This window comes from Chaetodon trifascialis, chromosome 6, assembly GCF_039877785.1.
Source record: "Chaetodon trifascialis isolate fChaTrf1 chromosome 6, fChaTrf1.hap1, whole genome shotgun sequence".
Taxonomy (NCBI): domain Eukaryota; kingdom Metazoa; phylum Chordata; class Actinopteri; order Chaetodontiformes; family Chaetodontidae; genus Chaetodon; species Chaetodon trifascialis.
In genome coordinates, this window is record NC_092061.1 from 5,359,972 (window position 1) to 5,382,401 (window position 22,430).

Sequence of the window (22,430 nt, forward strand, 5' to 3'; positions counted from 1 at the left end):
GCCACATTTTACACAAAGCTGAATGAGAAGAGTCAGGTTTAAAAGCTGACTGCATGTGCGGAGGAGTTTAGAGAATGAAGAAGTCATAAAAACAACACCCTTTGTTAATAAAACAAAACAAATGGTCACCAGTGAAGAGTGTGTGTTCACTTTTATTAAAAAAACAAAACAAAACAAAAAAACATTTGTGGTGGGCAAAGGCTTCAAAAAAAAAAAAAAAAAAAAAAAAAGATCGGCACTAATAAGGTTGAAATGATATCGAACCTCAGCAGAAGACACCGTAGAGCGTGAGCTGATTTCGGGGTAAGCAGCTCAGGCTTTAGGACCGGGGGGGTGGAGGGAGAGGAGGGAGAGACTGAGCAGTGCAGACTGGAGGGCAGGCGGGGCATTAGCTCAGTTCAGGCTGATGTCAGGACAATTAGAGGTGCACCACGGCGCATTGTGCACAGCGCCTGTCAGCCTTAATCTCTGCTGCCGTGGCCCGTACCCGCAGCCAGGCCACAGCCCACGGGAAGCGCTAACACTCAGGCCCATATTGCTTTGACAGTTGCGCTCATCTAGAAGTAACGCAAAACGTTATTGTGATGTATACACGGTGACCCCGTACTCTGGTGTCTTTTAACAACAAGGCTGTGTGTGTGCAGCGCCAGGGAGGGCTGGAAGGGAGAAATGACACTCAGGCAGAGGAGTGAGGACAGAAAGATGGAGGGAGGTTACAGAGGGAGAGGAAGGAAAAAGAAAACAAAACAGCAGAGAGGACCTGGAACCGTAGCCTCCCTTTCTGCATTGCCCCCCTCTGATCCCCTGCCACCCCACTCCCTCTCCTCTTGTTCCGAATCATTTCTGTTGGTCTTCTACAAATCTTGGTGTTTGCTTTTGAGGGAGCTGCTGCGTGTGGTGACAGTGTTGGAGGTCTCCTCCGCCTCCTCATCCTCTTTCACCTCCAGAACCTCGCTGAAGAACCTGAAGATGGAGTTGAAGCTCATCCAGGAGGTCAGCTCGTGCCTCTCTGTGCCTGCATGTGAAAGACACACAAACAGAAGCATTAGCAGGGTTCATAAAACATTTGCTGAGTGTAAAGCTGCAGGCAAAGACAGAGCACGGTGAATATTCCATCATTATTAATAAGAGGGGCTCTGCGTCCTTTGCTGTGACAACACAAAAGGTGAAAATAAATGAACATCATTAGAGAAGATGTTTTGGGCTTGTACGGCTGTCCAATCCCACAATGCACTGCATTGCTCCATGCAAGCTTAAGGCCTTATGCATGAGAGCCATGACAGCCTATGACCTTCTAGTCCAGTGGGACACCCTTAATATGTTATCCAAGTGGACACCTGATAATCAAGACCGCTGCATGTGCCTCTTTCTATCTCAGGCCTTCCAACAGAACCAGAGTTATGCACAATGGGCGCACTAAGCGAAAGCAGTGGAGCGGTAGTCATTCATTCTAAAGGGCTGATTGAGGATAGGCAGGACACAAGCTGCAGAGAGGTAACTGGTGAGCATATCAGGTGGTACGGCGGTGGCGGGGGGAGGCGGCAGTGCCGGGTTTCCCTCTGACCTCCTCCAGGTTAGCCGGTTCCCAAGTCGGGGTCACACTGGAGCTTGAAATCTGGTACAAGCGCCTCGGGTTCCTGTCCGCTTCAGGGGTTAGGGTATCACTGGCCAGCTTCTTAGTTGGATAGCTTGCAACCTCGATGGCAGTTTCTATGTTTCTCCTACGCCAGCTATTCCTGCTACAGCACACCTCGGCTCTGCACCGGAGCATCGATGATGAGGGCACGCTGTAGCCGCAGCTGTTGCCCGACTCCTCTCCACTCCTGCTCACTAACCATTCAGCGAGAGCGCTAACAGATAATGGCTTGTTTCTGCCGCCGCTGGCTAGCAGCTCAGCTGCTTAGCAACACAACTGTAACTGGACTTGAGAAGCCATATTGAGGTGCCCTCTTGTTTCCCAGAGGGAGAATAGGTTTGCCGCGAGATGATATTAAGAGTTTCATCCCTTGATAGATGGATCTAAGAAAAATTTACATGTGTTTACGGACAGAGGGATGAGTGAATAAAAGCTTTGAAGTAATGAGTTTTCTTTTTTGAATTCTTATTTGCACACTTAAGACTGTTGTTTTTGTTGGGACCTGCATTTGTTTTCAAGATAAGGAAATTAAAATGGCTCCCTACAATTTTCTCTGGAGGATTTAAAAAAAACAAAACAAAATAAAGGACAGGCTCAGTATCTGGAATCACTCTGGGTGGAATGAAAACAAGCGGTCCCAGCAGAAAAGGGCTGAAACCCACGACCCTCTGGATGAGTCAAATCAGTAGTACATTAAAAATACCTCTGCTCCTCTTCCTCCTCCCTCCCTTCTCCTCTGTGTGCATGCGACCGGCTATAAAAAGCTAGACTAGAAGGCCGCAGGGATACAATTAGGAGGCACCTTAAAGGCTCTCTCAGCATAGACAGGCCTCTGATGACCACCGCACTGACCCCATGTTTATTAGATTGACCCCTGCCTGGACACATTAATGGAGATGGTGTGCGTGCACGTGCGTGTGTGTGTGTTTGTGTATATGATTGTTAGAATGGGGGTAAGTGCCGGGTCTACGGCTGGTGAGTGGATTTGAGTTCAGTTGCTGGTGGCGTGTTTTATTTGGTGTGTGTGTGTATGACTTGTGTGTATGTTAGGGGTTCTCGATCACTCGGAGATAAGGGACTGCCCTGCGCGCTATATAGCAAGACGACTGCAGTTAGTGCCTTGGGTCAAATTTACTGGCCCAGCAATCATGGGAGTCAATAACCCAGCACTCTCGGTGACTCTGCTACCTGTGTAGGGCTCAACATAACATCCATCCCTGGAAAACAAAGACACAGCCCTCTCACACCTCTAATCTATCATTTATATCCAATTTGAGGCACTGTGATCTTTTTTCCACCTCCTCCTCCTCCTCCTCCATTTTCCCCATCTCATCGGTCTCTCCCTCACTAGTGTTTTTACTTCTGTTTTGTCCTTTTTTTTCTCCTACAGAAGCGATCAATGCGGCAGCGCTCTCTCATTCACCCTGAACTGGCGGTGAACTCCTCCGGAACGCCGCCAGCCTCTCCACCCTATCCCATCGCAGTTCGGGGTCACCAGGGGGGCGTCTCTGAGCCAATATGCAGATGAGCCTGTGTCCCTCCAATGACTCTGGTGTAAAGCCCCACCCCTTTATATGGTGGAGCCCCCCCTCGACAACACTCACACACACAGACATAAACCCACTCGCACACTGTCCTAAATAGGCCTTTAACAGCTTACGTCCACTCTTCCTTTAATAGCCAAAGTGTGTCGAACCTAATGGATGTTGTCAAAGCTGAGATGTGACCACTGATTTAGAAGAGGAACCCCAATGACCAGGCTTCACTAGCCCCTAAAGACTGAGAGAGAGCGAGAGAATTACCTCAGCTATGCCACAAATCAAAGTAATATCTTTAAAAGATGGTGGGATCGATGAGGTGTCATCCGGCTGTATCTTGAGCGTAAAGCGATCCCATAAACAGCCAATGAGCACGACTCTAGCCTCGATTTCAGCCCCTTTACTGGAAAACTTTTTCAACTGATAAGCAGATTATTTTTTCTTTTATGAGCAATTGATTTCATGTATTGCTTAAACAAGACGTACCAGCCGAGGAGCCCCTTCCATTTTAATCAGTTTAATTAGAACTTGCGTCTTGTGTTTAATTGGTCAAACTTCGAAAATAAAGCACCCTGTGTGTTTGTGTATGTGCCCTTTCTTGCATTAACTGTAACTCAATTAAGTTGCGTGTGCTAATTTTAACAAGACCATTTGTAATCGCATTAATTTAATAAAGTTTATTCTAAACGCAATGATGTCCTCATTTATTGTAAATGCAATAATGATGTTACTGCGAGCTCCATAACAGCGGGTATTGTCATGGGAAACACAGGAGAAAAAAAAAAAAAAACCTCTTTACTTTCACAATGTGTTTATAATTAAAATTAGGCAATGGCGAGCTTAACGGAGATTATTTCTCCAAGAAGAATGATGACGGCTGTAACCTTGAGGTGAGGCAACACACACTCACACACAGAGATGGAGCTCCGTGATGAGGTCTCACTGTAATGCAGCAAAGGGCAGGTATAGAAACAAGGTCTTTGGTGAAAGTTCCCCTTCTGCGCTCTCTGCTCAGGTCGAGGCAAAGTTTCAGTCCAGCGGCGAACCCGTGGCCTTGTGTTTGAACACTCTGTGTGTGTTGTCTGCGCCTGGTGAGGCTGCCTCATTATGTGACAGGCAGAGGAGAGTATTTGATCCTGGATATTTAGCCTCCTCCACTCTGTCACAGCCACTGGAGCCCTCTCAAGGTAATTGACTGACTGTTTGATCTCCCCCTGACTCTACACTGGTACAAGACGCTCTCTCTCTCTCTCTCACACACACACGAACACATTCGTCACTTGCAAGCATCTACTCATGGATGGCACACACTCACACATACATTCACTCACACATGTAGCACATACCCACTGTACCCTCCCCCAAAACACCAAACAATCCAACATGCGCCCACACACACACACACACACACACACACACACACACACACACACACACACACACACCCCCACACACACAGTTGTTATCATTTGTGTGCAGTGAGGTAAGGGAACAGGGGAGGAGAGTTGTGAGCTGTTAAAAAGGAAACAAGGAAACTCCTCCATAGCTATGGGCCATGCTTTCTTCCCTTCGCACCAAACGCTGCATGCTGTTACAAATGGTAATCGGCTCTGATTGTCACAAATTTCAAAACAAACGCTAGGTGACTGAAAAGCCAAAGTGACGCCCCGAGTGATACTCCGACAGAAAGCCCGAATCAAAGCATGCCGACTATAATTAGGTTCCATCTGGGCTACATTATTTAAAGCCGCACCAGTTAATTGCTTGTGTACAAATGGCCTATTTTATTTGAATCAAACTTTTTTTTGTGATTCGTAATTACATTGATGTGAAGGGGGCCATATCTCTTTACTTCATTTATAATATAAATACATATTCAAATTATTTAGAGGACTTTGAGGCGAGGGAAATGTAAAGTGATGATACTTTGTGTGAATTGAATTTCTTTAAACAATTATGAGTGCTTAATCAAATATCCTGACATTTGGGTTAAACATTTAATGAGCTTCAATTAAAAAAAGGAGATGAGCAATGATATAATCATGAAGCGAAAATTACAAAAACAGAATACCTAACAGGACTGATACATACGATATTATTGCATGCAGAAGCAAACATTTTCTCATTTCCTCTTGTCAAAATTTTCATCAAAAATCTAACACAAACAGTGCATTTTCTTATCCATTTCCTATCGACGGTAACCTAAGCTTTTGTTTTATCTCGATGCGAGGCAGAGCAGTGCGTTGCGGTGCGGGCCCTGGCTGGCTGTAACCTTAGCCAGGCTGCTGTTTGTGGAAACTATCTGTTGCATGGATCAGCGGTGGGGAATCGCTATCTGTATCCTGGTTGTCAGACGATCGGATTTCCGCCCCTGACGCTCTCTGATATTAGATGATCTCCTTTGCTGTGTGTGAGAGCACGTGCACAGTGTGTGTGCGCGTATACCGCGTGCATGTGTGTGTGCAGTCGTCCATATGAGATACACATGCACCTACAGTCAGTTATGCGTGTTGTCATCTTGCTTGCCGACATGCGTAAAGGTCAAGAATGTCATTTTGTCCCACGTGGCTGTCTGTCGAAGGGGGTAGGATATGTTGCCACTGGAGACGAGGTCGAAGAGAGCCCTGGCAGGTGGCAGCCGGTCAGCCACGCTGCCAGAGCAACTCTCTAACAAAACGTGAAAATGTTGTCCTCAGTCAAAAGCTAATTAAATCTAAATTTACGCCCCCTCCCCGGCGCCACAACGTAATTTCCACTCAGGGTGAAGACATCCACGTCAGAGTAACAGGTATAATCAGACTTTTATTTATTCCACGCGACGCTATGTGTCTTCATTTTTAATAAAATCGACGAGCTACCAAGCCTTCACGCGTCTGCAGGAGCGGGAGAGACACACGTGCATCTCACAAGGAAAAAAATGAAACAGAAAACTCAAAACAGAGCTCATTTCATCAAACTAGTAATACCACTGCTGCTTCTTGAATGCAATTCATTTTTAATGCTCGTCAGTAAGCTGGGTCTGCCCCCCCTCCCCATCTCCCTCGCACTGCTTTTAATTACTTTGCTTATTATTGCGTGTTGTTGTTAGACAAAAACAAGGCAGAACTCATTACACATCCAGAGATGAGGAACCTGAATCACTAGCTACAGGGGCCGCCGAGGGGACTCTGTATTTACTTAGAATAAAACACAAACAGCAGAGAGACATAGGAACAAAATCGAGTGAAAGCCCGGAGAGGGGAGAATATCACATTAACTTGTTGAAATCATCAGCCAGTGTAAGCTACTTTACATTCCATATAATAATTCCAGGAAGAGGAAAACTTGCGACAACAAGGACTCCACACAAAAGACAGTGCGGCACTGAACTTCTACTTCTTTCTCCTTCAGTCCCCTCCCTTCATCTTCCTTCCCCACTTGCCGCCTCCCTACCCAGACACTGAGACTGCACTGAGTGCTTTTTTATTTTAACGTGAATGAGTGGCCTTGGCCGTCATAAAGGACCCTCGCTTTTATAGACTTGGAGCAGAGTATTTACAAGATAACCCCGGTCCAAGGACGGCGAAAGCTATTTGATACCAGTGTCAGACTGTCCCCTCTCCTCTTCAGTAAAAATCAAAAGCCCAAACATGCCCTCGCCTCTGACAGCACCTCTCAATGTCAGTTGTTTCACTCTGCTCTACTAAAATGGGATGAGACACTTTGGAGGAAGAGGAGAGACAGCTGTGTGTGGCATTTCACAAAGAAATCGGTTGTACCTCTCGGTCACTTCTTACACCGGAACAGTAGTGACAGTAAATAATACAGATTATTTAAAAAGTGCACTAAAATATTAAACTTGAGGATTCAAGCGCTGTATATAAACAGTACATGTGAAATTTGTCTCAGTGTGTCACGAGAGACACAAGGCAGGAAAGTGGTCAGTAATAAAAATAATAATAATAATATCAGCAATGAACTTGATTTGCAATGAGATGTACGATCAAATCAGTCAATTATATGCACATATTAAATGAACGAAAAATATAATGGTTTCATCTAAACTGTACTAATCTTATTTTCCTTATATCCAAAAAAAAAAAGGACACTGTGTTGTCTTGTTTAATCAGAAATCTATCTGGAAAAAAAACTTTTAATTACTATTTTAGAAAGGGCTAAAAAGAGAAACCGCTCAGATGGACACACAACTGCAGAGCAAATGTTCCCTCCGCCATGTTCAAGATTAACGGGCAGTTCCAACGTCTGCGCATGTACCTGTTGATTCAGTGCGCGTATGTGGCACAGAGAGTCATAGAAAGAGAGAGATTGAGTGACTGAGTGTGCATACACATGTATGTGTATGGAGGGGCCTTGTTGGGAGTGCCACCCAGACATTAGCACTGTAAACAGTGCAGGCCTCCTTCCCTGTCCGGGCCCTTTGTTCCATCTGCACCACCATTGGTCAGGACTTAAATGGCAAACACTCAGGGGCTGCTAGCTCGCCTGACACGGTTTTGTTTTTGGCCTATTGAGGGGCAATGGAGAGCTTCTGTTTCTATGCCCAGGCACAATGTGTCTCAAAAGCAGCATGGCTGAAAAGAGAGGCCCCCACAAAGACTGTCCATTAGTGGAGGCACTGCATGCATGTGTATACGTGCACTCACATAGGCACAAGTGCATACACACACTGACACATACACACACACACACACACACACACACACACACATCGTGATGCCTGGGCAAGGGTCAGAACAGACAACCTTGCCAAAGACACTGGTGGAGATGAAGCATGATGGGTGTGCCCATGCGCACGCACGCGCACACACACGCACACACACAGAGTCTATATAACCAAATCTGAGCCAAGCTGCACACTCGCTACACCACTTCACTATACTACACTCACTCCTCACACACATAAACACACAACCTCTGCCCCACTTCAACACAATGAGGTCTGGCGCACACACACATACACACATACACACTAATGCACCTCACTAGCACCTTCGGGACAATGCCAGGCATAGAAAAACACACACACTCACTCCCTCACCCACACATGCACGCACACACTTCTACAATATCAGACATACACACATCACTCAGTCACAAAAGAGGCGGAGGAGGAGGAGAGGGGTAAGAGAGGCCCCCTTGCACCTGTAAGAACGACAGGCCACATTCAGAATCAATGGTCACAGAATAGACAGCTTTGAGTGTGAGAACCCCCCATCCACACAAGGCCATGGCGACACACCTTGCATACAGCCTTCCTTCAGTAACCAGGTTGCCTAAGCTCTATAGAAGAATAGAGCAGAGCCATTAACACGACTGGCACTGCTTTGTGCGATGGATGGTATGACTGCAAGTATCTAAAAGCATTATACATGGGCAGCATGTTCAAGGAATGTACAGAACATGACAATATTTTTTCAAATGATTCATCCCTGATTTTACATTCCACCAGATGAATCTTTGTTTGATTGGATGTAAATGTTTCTACACCACGACACCTGCTGCTTTTCAGTGTTTACAATGAGGGAAAAAAATGCCTTTCCGCATGTCTTATTTTTGGTGACACAAAGCTTGATTTGACAGCACGAAGGCAACAGCAGTCATGAGCAGCACTTAACCCAAAGATTTTTCCATACAACAAGCTTAAAAGCAGTTGAACAGTGGACGCAAGTGACAAGCGATATTCTGTGGAATGATTTGTCACTCGTGTCAATCTTCAACAAAGCTGAGGAAATCTATGCCAGGATAAAGCAGCTGATTTTGGACCTTAGGACATGAAAAGGAAAAGCAATGGAAATGATGCTGCTTTTTTTCTTCCATACATACATACATACATACATACATAGACCTGTGGGTTTCGAGGTAAGATGACACCCTTGATTGTCTAACACAGCTCACTGTATGAGTTTTGCAGTAAGAGTCTTCTGCAATGGAAATTGGACATGCAATTCCACCAACTGGGTGCTTGTAAGAGCCTCATTTTTCTCTTTTTTTGCCTCAAATAGACGTGCATACATACACCTGCTATGGATGTATAGAGCTACTTGTCACATGACCTTGTGATCTCATGCATTGTAACACATACAGAGAGGGGGAGATAGTGAATGTGAGTTGGAAAGATGAAAAGAATAAAGCAGAGGAGAAGAGAGGAGAGGAGAGGAGAGGAGAGGAGAGGAGAGGAGAGGAGAGGAGAGGAGAGGAGAGGAGAGGGGTCAGGTGGGGGAGGAGCAGGCCAGGGGTGGAGATAGCAGAGAGTGGGTGTTGAGGGTGGAGCAGGTCTGAAATAGATCACTTAAGGGAACAAAGTGTAATTAATGGGTCGCCACAGATAAGAGGGCTCTGGCCCTATCTGGGAATGTGCTAATGGAGTTGACACACACTCAACAAGATCAGTGGACAACCCCTCTTTATGTGTGTGTGCGTGTTTTTGCACGGGTGCGTGCACGGGCGGGTATGTGTTTTAAGGGCACACAATGGATAAACAGTGGGAGGACAAGACCGCTAAGGTGACAGGTTAACATGATTTCCTCCATGACGAAGATCTGCCATCCCTGCAATCAGAAAAAACCCAGAAGGAAACACACACACATACACAAGGTTTCTTCTGCTGCACACAACCATAACACACAAACATACAGTATCTATGGGAGTCCACCTCCCTGACTCACGTAGACGTCCCGCCTCACATCAAAACATGAGTGATGTTATTACACTTGGCGAGCCGGCACGCCTTCAGTCGCAGGGATGTGGCTGTTTACGGTGAGATGGAGGAGGAGGAAGCTGCCTGGTCAAGAGAGGGTCAGGCCTGAAGTGTTCTAAGAGAAGCAAACTGACACAAACCTCTCCTCAAACTTCCTGCCTGCGTGTGTCCCTGCGTCAGGGGAACCCGGCTGGAGCCAAGGGGCCTGTGCATGTGGATATATATGTGTGTGTGTGTGTGTGTGTGTGTGTGTGTGTGTGTGTGTGTGTGTGTGTGTGTGTGTGTGTGTGAGGGTGTGTTGGTTAAATCTCTTGGGTTTGGAGCCTGGCCGGGGAGGTCTGGGGAGGGTTTGCAGGAGCCCACGTGCACCGGGACAGTGAGATGGTTTGTGATGGACAAGGCAAGACAAGGAGGATTTCCCCTGTTTGTCTGAGAGAGCGCAGCAGCCGCGTCACACACACACACACAGAAGTCTGTCTCCGGGATGGATGTAGTGTGTGTGTGTGTATGTGTGTGTGTGTGTGTGTGTGTGTGTGTGTGTGTGTGTGTGTGTGTGTGTGTGTGTGTGTGTGTGTGTGTGTGTGTGTGTGTGTGTGTGAGTGTGTGTGAGTGTGTGTGTGTGTGTGTGTGTGGCATGAGGGGAGCGGGTCAAGCATCTGGTTGGTTTTGTGTGTAAGTGTGTGTCTGTGTGTGTGTGTGTGTGTGTGTGTGCACCTCTCTCAGGGTCACAGACCCTGGGGCCATCTACTTCAGTCTGGTTTAGTCAGACAAGCCAAGGCCACACTGACACACAGCATGACTTAATAATATAGAGACCGCTGGCTCAGACCGCTCAGACGTGTGAATAATCAAAATACATCATGCACAGATCTTCCATCTTGGAAATCAACAATTTAATGTCATTGCAGTCACACCCTGACAAGCCAGTAAATATCACATGAAGTAAAGGTACCATTCCTTAAGCACCAGTGACCTCACAAATAGCAATAGCATGGATTGTGCTGTTCTGTGCGTCCACAGATGCCTGAAAAGTGTGTTTTGTTTGTGATGTGGCATCAGGGGGTTAAACGGAGAGGGATGAGACTCGGATCTGTCAGGACAAGGGGAGAACAGCTTCAAAGACTCAACATCAACCCCTCTCTCCCTCTCACACACACACACACAGACTCACGCATGCACACAAACACACTGACGGACAGTCCATTGCTCCCAGCATATCTCTACTTTGTCCTTGGACTGCCTGAATACCACTGGAGGCGAGCATGATTTGAGAGAGCAAGTGGGAACAAGAGAGAGGGAGACAGAGAGGAAGAAAGAGGAAAATGATAGAGGGAGGGAGAGAGAGAGAAAAGAGGCGCCCCTCAATGACATCTAAAGAGATAACTCACTCTCCAGAGCTTCTTTTCTCTTGCTATCACTTTCCCAGGCAGTGCTCATGCCACATAAGGCCTCAAGTGTGTGTGTGTGTTAGCTTTACGTGTGTGTATGCATGTGTGTGAATGAGTGACAGTAGCATATGTGGGAATATAGTGTAAGTGAAGGTGAACATTTTTGAATCTCAATGAGATGATCTGAAGAGCTATCAAGCACAATGGCGTGCATACTGAATACAGTTCATTGTATACGATGGGCAGAAAAAAAATGCTCTGCTTGGTCAGATTGCATAATGGTTGTCAGCGGTTATGTATAAAATCATAATTAACAAAACAGAGATGCATGGAAACTGGTTTGCATGCAAGGTCAGTGTTTAATTGTATAAATAAAGCTGAAAGTTGATAATATAAGGTAACTGTGTGCTGTTTATATATATATAGATATATATATATATATCTATATATATATAGATATATATATTCATGGCAGAGTCATTTTGCTGTGAATCTCCACTCAGAGGGCTGCTTAAGAAATGATGTACAGAACACAACACAAACAACAGCTGGCTTGTCTCTTGATTGAAAGTTAACTTGGGGAAAACAAAGCATCGGGCCAGCGGCGGGTCAGAACAATGTTGAAAACACCCAAACAGACAGCAGGAAAACACAAAGTGGTCCGACGCTGCCACTGTTGTCGGATATGCTCCCCTTTGTAGGCACAGACAACTGCTCGGAAGAGTTAACCTTTTGATAAGCTGCTTCGAGTCCCAGCTGTATGCATTTTTCATCGAAATGTGTGAGTCAGAAAGAGAATAATTATCTCCTCTCGCTCCACGCGGAGGCAAAGGGTTGCAGCCCCCAGTCTGGTCTTCATAAATGAACTAAGCAGTGCTGATGAGCAGGGAGAGAAAGCGAGCTGTGCTAATTCATAACCCAAAAATAAGGGAAATTTACAACTTTCCTGGTTAAGCACAATGGCAAAGGCGCACATACACTGCAATTGCTAGACGCATTAAGGTGTTCCATTCACTTCACAATGGACCCAAATTAACTTTAAAACAGCTCTGATAAGAAACCTAATCCATAAACCTGTAAGGCTGCATTAAGACTGACGATAGCACTGCTTCAAATGCTACGGCTTTTGTATTCATTTCAATGAGATCAATGCATTTGTGCAGTGAAGCTGTGGTCTCAGGGGGCTCCAGCAGGGTCATCTGGCAAAAAAGTCTGCAAATCTGCATATTCCAGACAGCTTGTGCTGTAAAGCAATGTGCAAATTCTACTATTTAACTTGCAAGTGATGAGACAGAGGAGCATGTTATTGCTGCCATGACACATTTCTAGGACTTCAAACCGCTGTGCAGCGTCTTTGTCTGATACACCTTCAGATTGCTCGTCCTGGTTTGAATTCATCTGTGCGCCTGTACAATCATCCAGACCAGTGGAGCCCCTGTGTTTGCTGCTTTGACACAGTGCTCACAGTTGGTCCGAACAGGGCCCAACAGTCCTTGCTCTGGAAGACTTTCCTAATCAGTACAAGAACAAACATGTATGCGCAACCACACACGTACACACACACACTGACACACAATTTGAGCAGTGTCTGCCAAACAGGGCAAGGTCACTGATCCCTGCTTCAGAGTGGCCACAATCACCTCTGGAGGAGACACGATCTACACCCACCCTGGCACAGACACACGTGAACACAGACGCACACACAGAAAAAAAACAGAGCACCCACCCCAGCAGAGCTTAAGACCTTTATCTGACAGCATCAGCTAACACCAGATACACACACAGTCCTGCCCTGACCTTGCAGCACTTCAAGACTAATCAAAATTGTAGCTGGGATCAGAGGTGTGGGTACAGCGGGCAGAGAGAGTCATTCATTTTGTGCATGTGTGTGTTTTTTCTGTCCGTGTGCATGTGCATGTGTGGTGGACGAGACGAGTCGGGGATTGAGGGAGGGGAGGTCAGGGGAGGCGCTCACCCTCTCAATCCTCCACTATTGACTTGTGAGCACAGAGATGGTGCCGAGCGGTCAACGGCAAATTGAATAAACTGATCAATAACCTCGCACTTGTCAGGAGGGACGAAGGCACCTTTATAAAAACACAGCAGCCCAACTTGAACTATGCAGGAGGGGACCATTGATCAAATCATGTAGAGCTCTGCCAGCCCGCTCGCCCAGTTTTGTCCTCCATCTATGACATGTGTGGGATGCTACTTCTCAATAACACCGTGGGAGAGGGCTGAGAAAGAGGCGGGCGGCGAGAGGAGGTGTCACTGTATTTCAACCACGGGGAGCCACAACCGAGTAGCAAATTAAAACATTTGAAAGAGATAACAGACACATTAGGAGAAAATGGCTTATCCTCAGCCTTCAAACGGCAAACAGTTTAAGAGTGTGATTGAGGACGAGTACGTGTGGAGGTGGCTGTTTGTTGAGGCAGGTGATGGAGAAAAGTGAAGCACGAGGTAAAAAAGTCAGAGGACTGGGGGGGATGGGGGGGGGACTGTGAGCGGCAGAAACAGAAGTGCATGAAGGGAAGAAAGGAGAGGAGAAAAACTACCCTCTGTCATAATTTAAACGAGCCGTAGTCTCCCAACGCTCTGTTTACAATGTATAATTTATGCCTCCCAGTTCAAACACAGCTTTATCTGCACTCAGCTGCTAAGTGATATGATTTCACTTTTTATAGCAGCCCCCCTCCACCCGTCCAAACCACCACCACCACCACCACCCCCAGTCCCTCTGTAATGCAGGCTGGTGTGATTCTGCACGCCTCATGCACTGACTTTCAACTGTACAGCCCCCCGAGGGCTAAAGTAGCATATTAAACCCCTCCCTAACCCCATCCTCTTCCCTCCCTCAAGCAACACCGCAGCCTTAGACACACACTTAAGCACATGCGTTCTTTGGTGCGCGTGCACACATCCACAGACGCGCACACGCTATATGCTGCAAAAAGAGAGGGCTGCCTCATATTTTACAGCAGTGAAAGTTGCTTTCTGTATTTATTGCTGCGCTGGTGAGCGGTAATGTCCCGTTTCACAACAGCACACTCTGACCTCTGATCAGAGCCTCTGTGATGACCCCACGGCCGGACTGAGTTGCACTAATACGCCACTTAGCTTACTCTGCTTTAATGGCACTTTTCATCCTTACTTACACAGTGGTGCGCGCACGCGCACACACACACACACACACACACACACACACACACACACACACACACACATTACAGATATATATATATATATATATAGACATATAGATATGGCACTGCACATCACACTGGTGGACATTTTGGATAATGTTTGGCGTCCTAATACACTAAGTGGCTGACAAGGGTTACACCCTATAATAAAGGCTTAATGTGTTTCCACAGTGTTCACCATAGTGATCAGTGAAGTGACGTGGGCCAAGGGTCAAAAATTCAACCAATGACGGCATAAACTGTGGTGCACTGTGGAAATGGCAAAGCGTGAGCTGAGCGCGAGCATTAACGAATACTATTTTTGTTGTAATTAGTTACATTTGAGCATTCTGATTTGAGAAAAATGTAACTGTTGTACACATGTAGCTCTGTGATGATGACGTGGATCACAACTTCAAAGCCAATTAAGAATAAAAAGCGTCTTTAGTCACATGTGCGATGCTTTTGTGCTTCATACGCGGTCTAAAGGGAGCCTTCCTCCTGCATCACATTATGAACTCTGGTCTATCCTCATTACGACATTATGTAACAGATCAATTTATCTGACTTCTGCAAAGCGCCACCCCTCTGCTTTTCTTCTTCTCTGAACCCTTCTCCTCTACTTTCCCACCATTTCATGTATGCATCATACCGCTCCCTTCTCCCTTCCTCCATCACCCCTCTTTTTACTTATTCTCTGCCATCTCCTCCCTTCTTCTTTCTCAGCTATCTGCCTGCATAGTGTTTGTGCTAGCAGAAAATTCCCACTTCGTCTCTGGGGAGAACTGCGTTTTTCTCTGCTCCGCTCGTCTCTCGTTCTTCTCTTGTGTGTTTTCCATGCTGGCAAAGCTTCCTCTTCCTGCATGCAGCAGGGAGTGTGCTCCGTCTGCGGCTGTCCCATAAGGGACCCTACAGTGTGATGTTACAATCTCTCCATCCAGAGGGATCCTCTCTCTACCTTCCTCTCTCTCTGGCTGCTCTTTTCTTTCTTTCTTTACAAGATGTTCGTGCCCTTATTTTCTTTCCTGTCTCTGACTACATTATCCTCTCTTCCCTCACTTACTTTCTTAATCTGTTTATCTGACTCTTAGCCCTCTGACACTTTCCACCTCACATGCACTCTCTCTCACTCTCTCTCCCTGCCCCCACCGACACTCATATTTAAAATTACTCCTTTTTCCTGTTTACTTTTGTGTTTTCCTGTATTCTTTTCTGGAATTGGATAATCTAGTCTTTCAGAAAAGTGAACATCTTTGACATTTTGCCAAAAATGTAAAAAATGAAAGAATTCGAATTCACAATGAACGGAGGTCTGCAGTGGAAATCTGGTTGAAGCTCGTCCATCGTCCATCCTTGTAGTCTCCCCATTCAATTTTTTTAAGCATCTTTAAATATGACGCTCTCTGGGGTTCCTTTGCTTCTAATGGAATGGTGTGTGAGGCCTGGAGCCCAGTAAAGTCTGGAGCTCCAAGACTCCACAAACCCCCTTCCGCTAGCATACTGAACAAAGCCACAGTCTTCAGTCTCCAGGGAAGTGGCTGTTGTGTGTGTGCTGCAGTCCAAGTGACTGGCCAGCCAAGAGACCAGGGACCCCCGCCATATGGCTAGGGGCTGTCCTGCTCCAGTGTCCCTGTAGGGGCACACTATGACGGGCCACCCCACAGATCCTGAGCTGGGCACCATGCCCTGTGACACACACTCAGCGGTAAAGACGGATAACCCAAACACACACTCCAGCCACAAGACATGCACTGCAGATGTACATATGTGCATTAACAAGAGGGCTCCCATTCACAAAAAGTCTCTTCATGGTTCTCTAACAGGGAGTACTAAAAGTTAGTGTAAAAACTTAGTGTAGACACATCATGGACAATTTAAAATAAACTCTGCTTAACCAAACCGAGCATCCTTCCAAACCGAACCACCAGCAGCAAATGAGCCGAAGCCCTTTAAGTAGCACGCAATACAATTCTGCAGTGCATTGCACTTCACAGGAAATATCTAAGATGCACATAAGCATGACTTCTTAAACTCCAGCTGAACAGAACTTCCCTTTGGGATTCTCATGTTAATGTTATGCACATGTTTACTGTAAGACATGGCATGTTTTCCTGATGTTCTCCTTTCTTCTCGGTAAAAACTGAAAGACAAGAAAATTGATACAGTTTAACAATAAAATTAAATCCACAACACTGTTTATATGTATAAAATACACAGGGAAATGGCAGTGTCTTCACATCACCATTAATATGTGTCGTGTCTTAAGCCCCTTATTACCCATATCTCCCTGTGAGTAAGCGTGTCATCACTTAGAAATTTGGAATTGGCAACTCAAAAGTGAAAGCTGCAGATGGGAACACAGCTTGGCTAAGCCACTCATATACTCACATAATGATGCCAATATATACGTAGATATACAGTGAAATACTGTATGTACTGCAGAGACTGTAAACAGAGTTTTAAAGGTTGAGGAAGATCTTCAGTTTGTACAAATGCAGAGCAACGCCTTGACTAGAAAAGATGAGATGCTGTGTGGGTGAGATTTCCTTGACCTGCCATCTATGGACAAGGTCTCCGGTTAATTAAGTTTCTTGTACATCCATCCTGCATGGCTATTATGTTTGCAGTTCTCTTTGGAGATTAACATGGAGGCCTCTAAATCCACCTCACAATTTCATTTCATTCAACAGGATTTCTTTTCTCTTTTCTAAAGGTTCATATCAGCAATGGGATATGGGGGCGGGGGCAGTATGTGTGTTTGTGCATGCACGTGTGCATGTGCGTGCATGTGTATCTCTGTTCTTTGCGGCGTGCATTTTGTGACTTGTCTGTGCTGAAGCGATAGATAAAGAGAGAGAGCAAGTTCTTCTCAGTGCACATTCTGGCATGTCTATGTGAGAGAAAGGGGTTCGGTTAAAGCAAATTCACCTCTCTAAATACTGCTCTTGGCTGAGGATGACACATTTGTCCATGGTGTTCTCACGTGGCCCGAGATGAGCTGGGACACAAAATGTCAGAACCTGATGCCAGTGTGATCAAGAGCAATCACAAGGTGAAGAACAAGCTGACTGTCTACCGGCACAAAGCAGACTTTGACACGTCTAGGTAACACAATCCCTCGGTGTGAATGATGAGCAGAGAGGGCATATAGTATTAGTATACAGTTGGTTACACACAGTTGCCAGGCATACACAGACAAGCATACAATCACATGCACACAGACACATACACACACGTCTAATGAGCGAGTGGTACAGGATGTTTGTTTGGGTGGAACTTGAACCTGTCTGTGCCCCAGGGCCACAGCCAAGCAGGTGTTGGTGCACACACACACGTACACACTCACACAATCGCATTCACAAAGTAAGAACACCTGGACACCTGGGCCGGGCTGCACAGCACTGTCAGACTCACAGGAGCTGTCACACAGTCCAGGATGAAAGTGACCCTAGAGCTGAGGGGGGCACACCTGTGCCATGGGAGGCCCCCTGTCTGTCGAGGACCCTCTCATAAAAACACTCTGTCACAGTGACAAAGTTGTAGGCGTTTAATTGGCACTTAAACTCACTCACTGCTAATAAGGGTACTAATAACATCTCTAAGAGCCACCTAAACAAAGGCACACAAGAGGCTGAAGAGGCATGAGGGTTACAGTAATGCAGAGAAAGTAAATTTAGCATCACGTTCCGAATGGAGATTGCTGCAAATGTTCTATCTGTATGTACGAACTAGCTGTCTGGCCAGCTAACTAGTTCCAGGCTGGTGGCCACAGCTTTGGTAATACTGTCTAAGTCTGTGTGTCTTCGCAGGGCGGTACAGAGAGCAGCTTTGCACTTTACGCTGCTATGAACAATCATCAAAGCCAGTCACACGTACGCATGGGAGCCGAGGTTCCAGGGTTTCTTGCTCGGTCGCCTGGCTCAGGGCAGAGAGTGTGTGTGAGTGTTTCAAGGGATCAGAGCATTGTTTGATCATTGCCCAGTATTGTCCAATACAGCCATTAAAGGGCATTTTTACCTGGGCCTAATGAACAATGATGAGAGGGCAGCGAGGGGAGAGACAGACCGACGGAGAAGCGGACAGACGTAAAATGAGTCCGATATGCTAAGTTGCAGAGACATGGCCGGAGATAGATTGAGGGAGTCTGACACGCAGCCACAACAAGAGACAAAAACAGTGCAACAACAAAATGGTGACACTACAAACACGGGCTGGGCAGTTCAGATAGATGGGGAGGGGGAAAAGGACGAGGGAGGGCAGTGGGCTTGTGGGTCCTGTCCTGCCCTCGACCTGTGAATGCTGGCACACCCTGTCCTGCTGCTGGCTAAATAAAGAGCCCCAGGGTGGGCCGGGCTGGGCGGCAGGAGAAACAGACACAGAGTCGGCATTACCCAGCTAATCTCATTAGGGAGGCAGCCCTGCCAAGCTGCCAGGGGTCAGCCAGAGTGCCACGTCACTCATCGCACCTTTGGCACTCGCTGTGACCCCCAGGCAGGTTTGGTCTGAGACTTCTGGCCAGCTGAGGGGGTGAGGGGCGATGAGGGGTGGGATTGGTGGTAAAGGTGCAGCAGGCAGTTCTGCTACGGAGAGGGACCAAACCAGATCGGCAGAGTTTAGAGTCAGTGTAGCTTAGAGACCGGGGAGTGTCTTACAGTACTCTCAGACAGAGGTAGCGAAGGGGAGGAAAACCAGAAAGTGGATAAAAGACAAAATGAGAATGAGACAAATACAGTGAAACAGATATAAAGCACATGAGAAGGAGAGCGAGAAAGAGATAAAGAGAGAGTGAGAGCAAGAGAAGGAATGAGAAAGCGAGAAAGAGGCAGAGAGGATGGATAAGCAGCTTCCTCCTCTGCAGCTTGGTTTAATGTATTTACAGCGGATTGCATCAGGGTGCTGTAGTGAAAAGGGCCATCGCCATCCAACAGGGTCATCTGTAGTGTGATGTGCCTCTCATAAAGGGGATGTGTGTCACTGAGATCACACACACACACACACAGGAAAAAATCATATACCCACAGACCCACAGATACATAAGCATGCACGAGTGTTGGCACACATGCACATGCGGTCAAATCTCTTCACAGAAAAATACGAGAAGCCAAAAGAGTGTCATAAACCCCTTGCCAGTTCTTTCCCATGGAGCAGAGCCCTCCTACCCTCCTATCTCTGCTTTCTCTCCTTCCCTCCCTCTGTGAACACAGTTGGGAGCTGATATGATGGCACTTTAAGCTTTAGCTCCCTGTGCTGGGCTGACATTCAGCGACACGGGCAAAGGTAGAGGTTTAGAGTCATGGAACACCTCAGTCCTGTCAGCTCCTTGAGTGCACGCTGCTCCGAGACAGTGTCAGGCACGTTGTCTAACGTTACCTGTGCAGCATGCTCAACATCACCCACTGTGGGCACAGGACCAATGGCCCTCACCGCCGCAGCAGTGTAACTTTGCAGAGGAAAACTTTTCATGACATGCTTTTCAGCCCCATCATACATGTCTATCGTGGAAATAAATCCGCTCTACATGCCCAGTATACTGACAATGCTAACTTCTAAGCTTCAAAATCAAAGCTCACAAGATTTCCTACATTACATGTCAAGTTCTGGCTTTGACTTTAACTATTAGATGAACAAATATTAAACTCTTTTCACTGTACATACTTGCACCAGTGTCCCTCCTCCTGACCCTCTCTCAATGTCAGCAGGAAATAAGCAGGATGGGGGCTGTGGAGGCCAGACCAGCACAGCCAGTACACACTACCAAGGACTGAACTCAGTTGTGTTAAACCCCAATCTCATTATTGTAACTCCTGATACTCAGGAAATACACTGGCTGGAAGGGGGTGTGAGGGACAGAGAGCAAGCCCAGTCTAAAGCCGCTGGTTTGTGCCCGTGATGACTAAAACAGAGACTTACAGTTTTTTGGCTAGGACTTCCATCATTAGCCACTAGCCAGTGCCAGTTGACATACTTAGTGGTTTTAAAAATGAAGTGAGAAAAGAGAAATTAACCCAATCGCCTTTTCTGCTCAGGGGACACATTTTCAGAGCTGTCTTAGTTAGCCCAGCTTTGTAACATTCATGATGGCTGGCTGGTCGATGGGTTCGGTGACTACCATGATAGTTGTTTGACTGACAGCGTGCAGCAGTGTGACTCCCTGGCTAGCTAGCTGACTAGCTGGCTGGCTGCCTAGCCGGGTGGCTGGTTGGTGTGCTGGCTGCTGTCTGGATAATAGCAGAGAGTTTATGTTATTGTTGAGCTCTACTCGACACCCTGAGTGTGTTTAGACGTGCCCTGTAAACTGTGCATAAGAGCATCCACTGCATATCAAGGCCCTCATCCAAAACCCTCCTAAAATAGGCAGAGCTGGAGTCCGGGTAAGGGGGGAGCCAGCAAACTAGAGAGGGAAGGGCGCTGAGGGAAAGGTTGAGAGTTCACAGCTGAGTTCAGGCGGGCCATGCACTGCTTTGGGCCCCCGGCCAAGGCTGAGATTGGGATAAGCTCCTGATGGTTCCACTGTGAAATGGGATCAGAGGAAGGACAGAGGGAGGGATGGAAGGATGGAGGGAGGGCTTGGGTGGGTGGGTGGGGGGCTAACTGTATGAATAGGCTAGAGTTGGCATTGAGATTTGAAATTGTTTAACAAGCTGGTGTTGGAATATGCTGCCGGGAGCGGAGCAGCCTGAATTGCAGCTGTACAGGGAGGAAACGTGCTTGTAGGAATTCCTCCTCCCTCTAAAGCACAACAATCGCTTGAACAGCGCAATTTGATTAGATTCCTAAAGAATCATGTGACCGAAGCCAGAGGAAATCATCTTCAGAGCATCAAAGTGAGGAAAAAAATGAATCAAACCACATAATGCAACCCCTTTCTGATTTACAATTGCTAAAAAATAGGGTTGCACAGTCACACATAGAATGACCGGGTAGTTGAGGTAAACACTAAAAGTTAAAGTTTCGGCCTAGTAAGCCAAAGTGCCTGAGGGCCTATTCCACAGCGGGTGCCAGAGTTTCTTAACTAAAAGCTGATCAAGCTAACCTTACAGTTACCTCAGTGTAAATGCTCTACAGTTGACTAAGAGTGGGAGTGCCCTTATCCTCTCAGCAGGGGACTGAAAGAAGTAGAGGAAGAGAGAGAGGGGTGTGGAGATAAAGAAAGGGTCTTTAGGAAAGCGAGGCTCTCCTGATTAATTTTGGAGGGGTGAACAGTACAGAGTTCGGATTTGTGCCAGAGCATGATTTGCAATAAAAGCAAATGCAGCACTTCGGCAAACATTAACAAGAATTTGAAGTGCATGCCATAGCTGGGTTAGTGAAAGGGCTATTAATTAGCTACTTAGAAAATGCCACTTTAAGAGATATGATATCAGCTGAAACAATCACACAGACTGAAAAGATGGTTTCTCTTTTTGAAAAAAAGCAATTAAACTGACTGCATTTGAACAGAATGTGTTGCCGTTCTGACTGTTTGCATGGTGTTCTGATGACATGCTGGGAAATGGTGAGCAACACATATTTTTCTAACCTTTAGATGCCTTTTGTACACATGCTTTCCTTCATCTTTTACGTATGTTTCTATGAAGAGATGAATGCTGGTGACGTGGGCATGCACATGTGCGTGTGTGTTCCATATGTGTACATTTCAATGGCGTGTCTGCATTCTGGGAACTCATTTCCAGAAAAATCAATGCATGACATTGGTTTATAGCGGATGGCTTCTCATCAACCTAAGACCTCATTCCATCCTCTCTCAATTCAGACTAAGCACAGACACAAAACATATGAGCACAAACAAAAACATGCAAATCAATAAAGAGGGTACAATCAGCCTTATGTAGAAAACACTGCTCGGACGGTGATGTCGTGTCCTGGACCAAAAATGGCATTGCAATTGGATGCCAAAAACTGCAACGTGGTTATGAGGCAAAGGGCCAGATGGTGATGTTGTTTCCATGTCCAATAAAGTTCCAGTCAGACCCTCTTTTACAAACC

At 46.4% G+C, this 22,430-nt stretch overlaps 1 protein-coding gene across 1 annotated transcript in view; it reads right to left on the minus strand.

Moving 5' to 3' along the window:
• Window positions 1-722: 722 nt before the first annotated feature.
• Window positions 723-22,430, minus strand: part of arb2a (ARB2 cotranscriptional regulator A) — a 148,474-nt gene continuing 126,766 nt past the window's right edge. Inside the window, exon 11 of the mRNA XM_070965379.1 lies at window positions 723-1,015. Coding sequence (XP_070821480.1) covers window positions 855-1,015 — 161 coding nt within the window. The 3' untranslated portion in view covers window positions 723-854. The remainder of the gene's footprint in view (window positions 1,016-22,430) is intronic.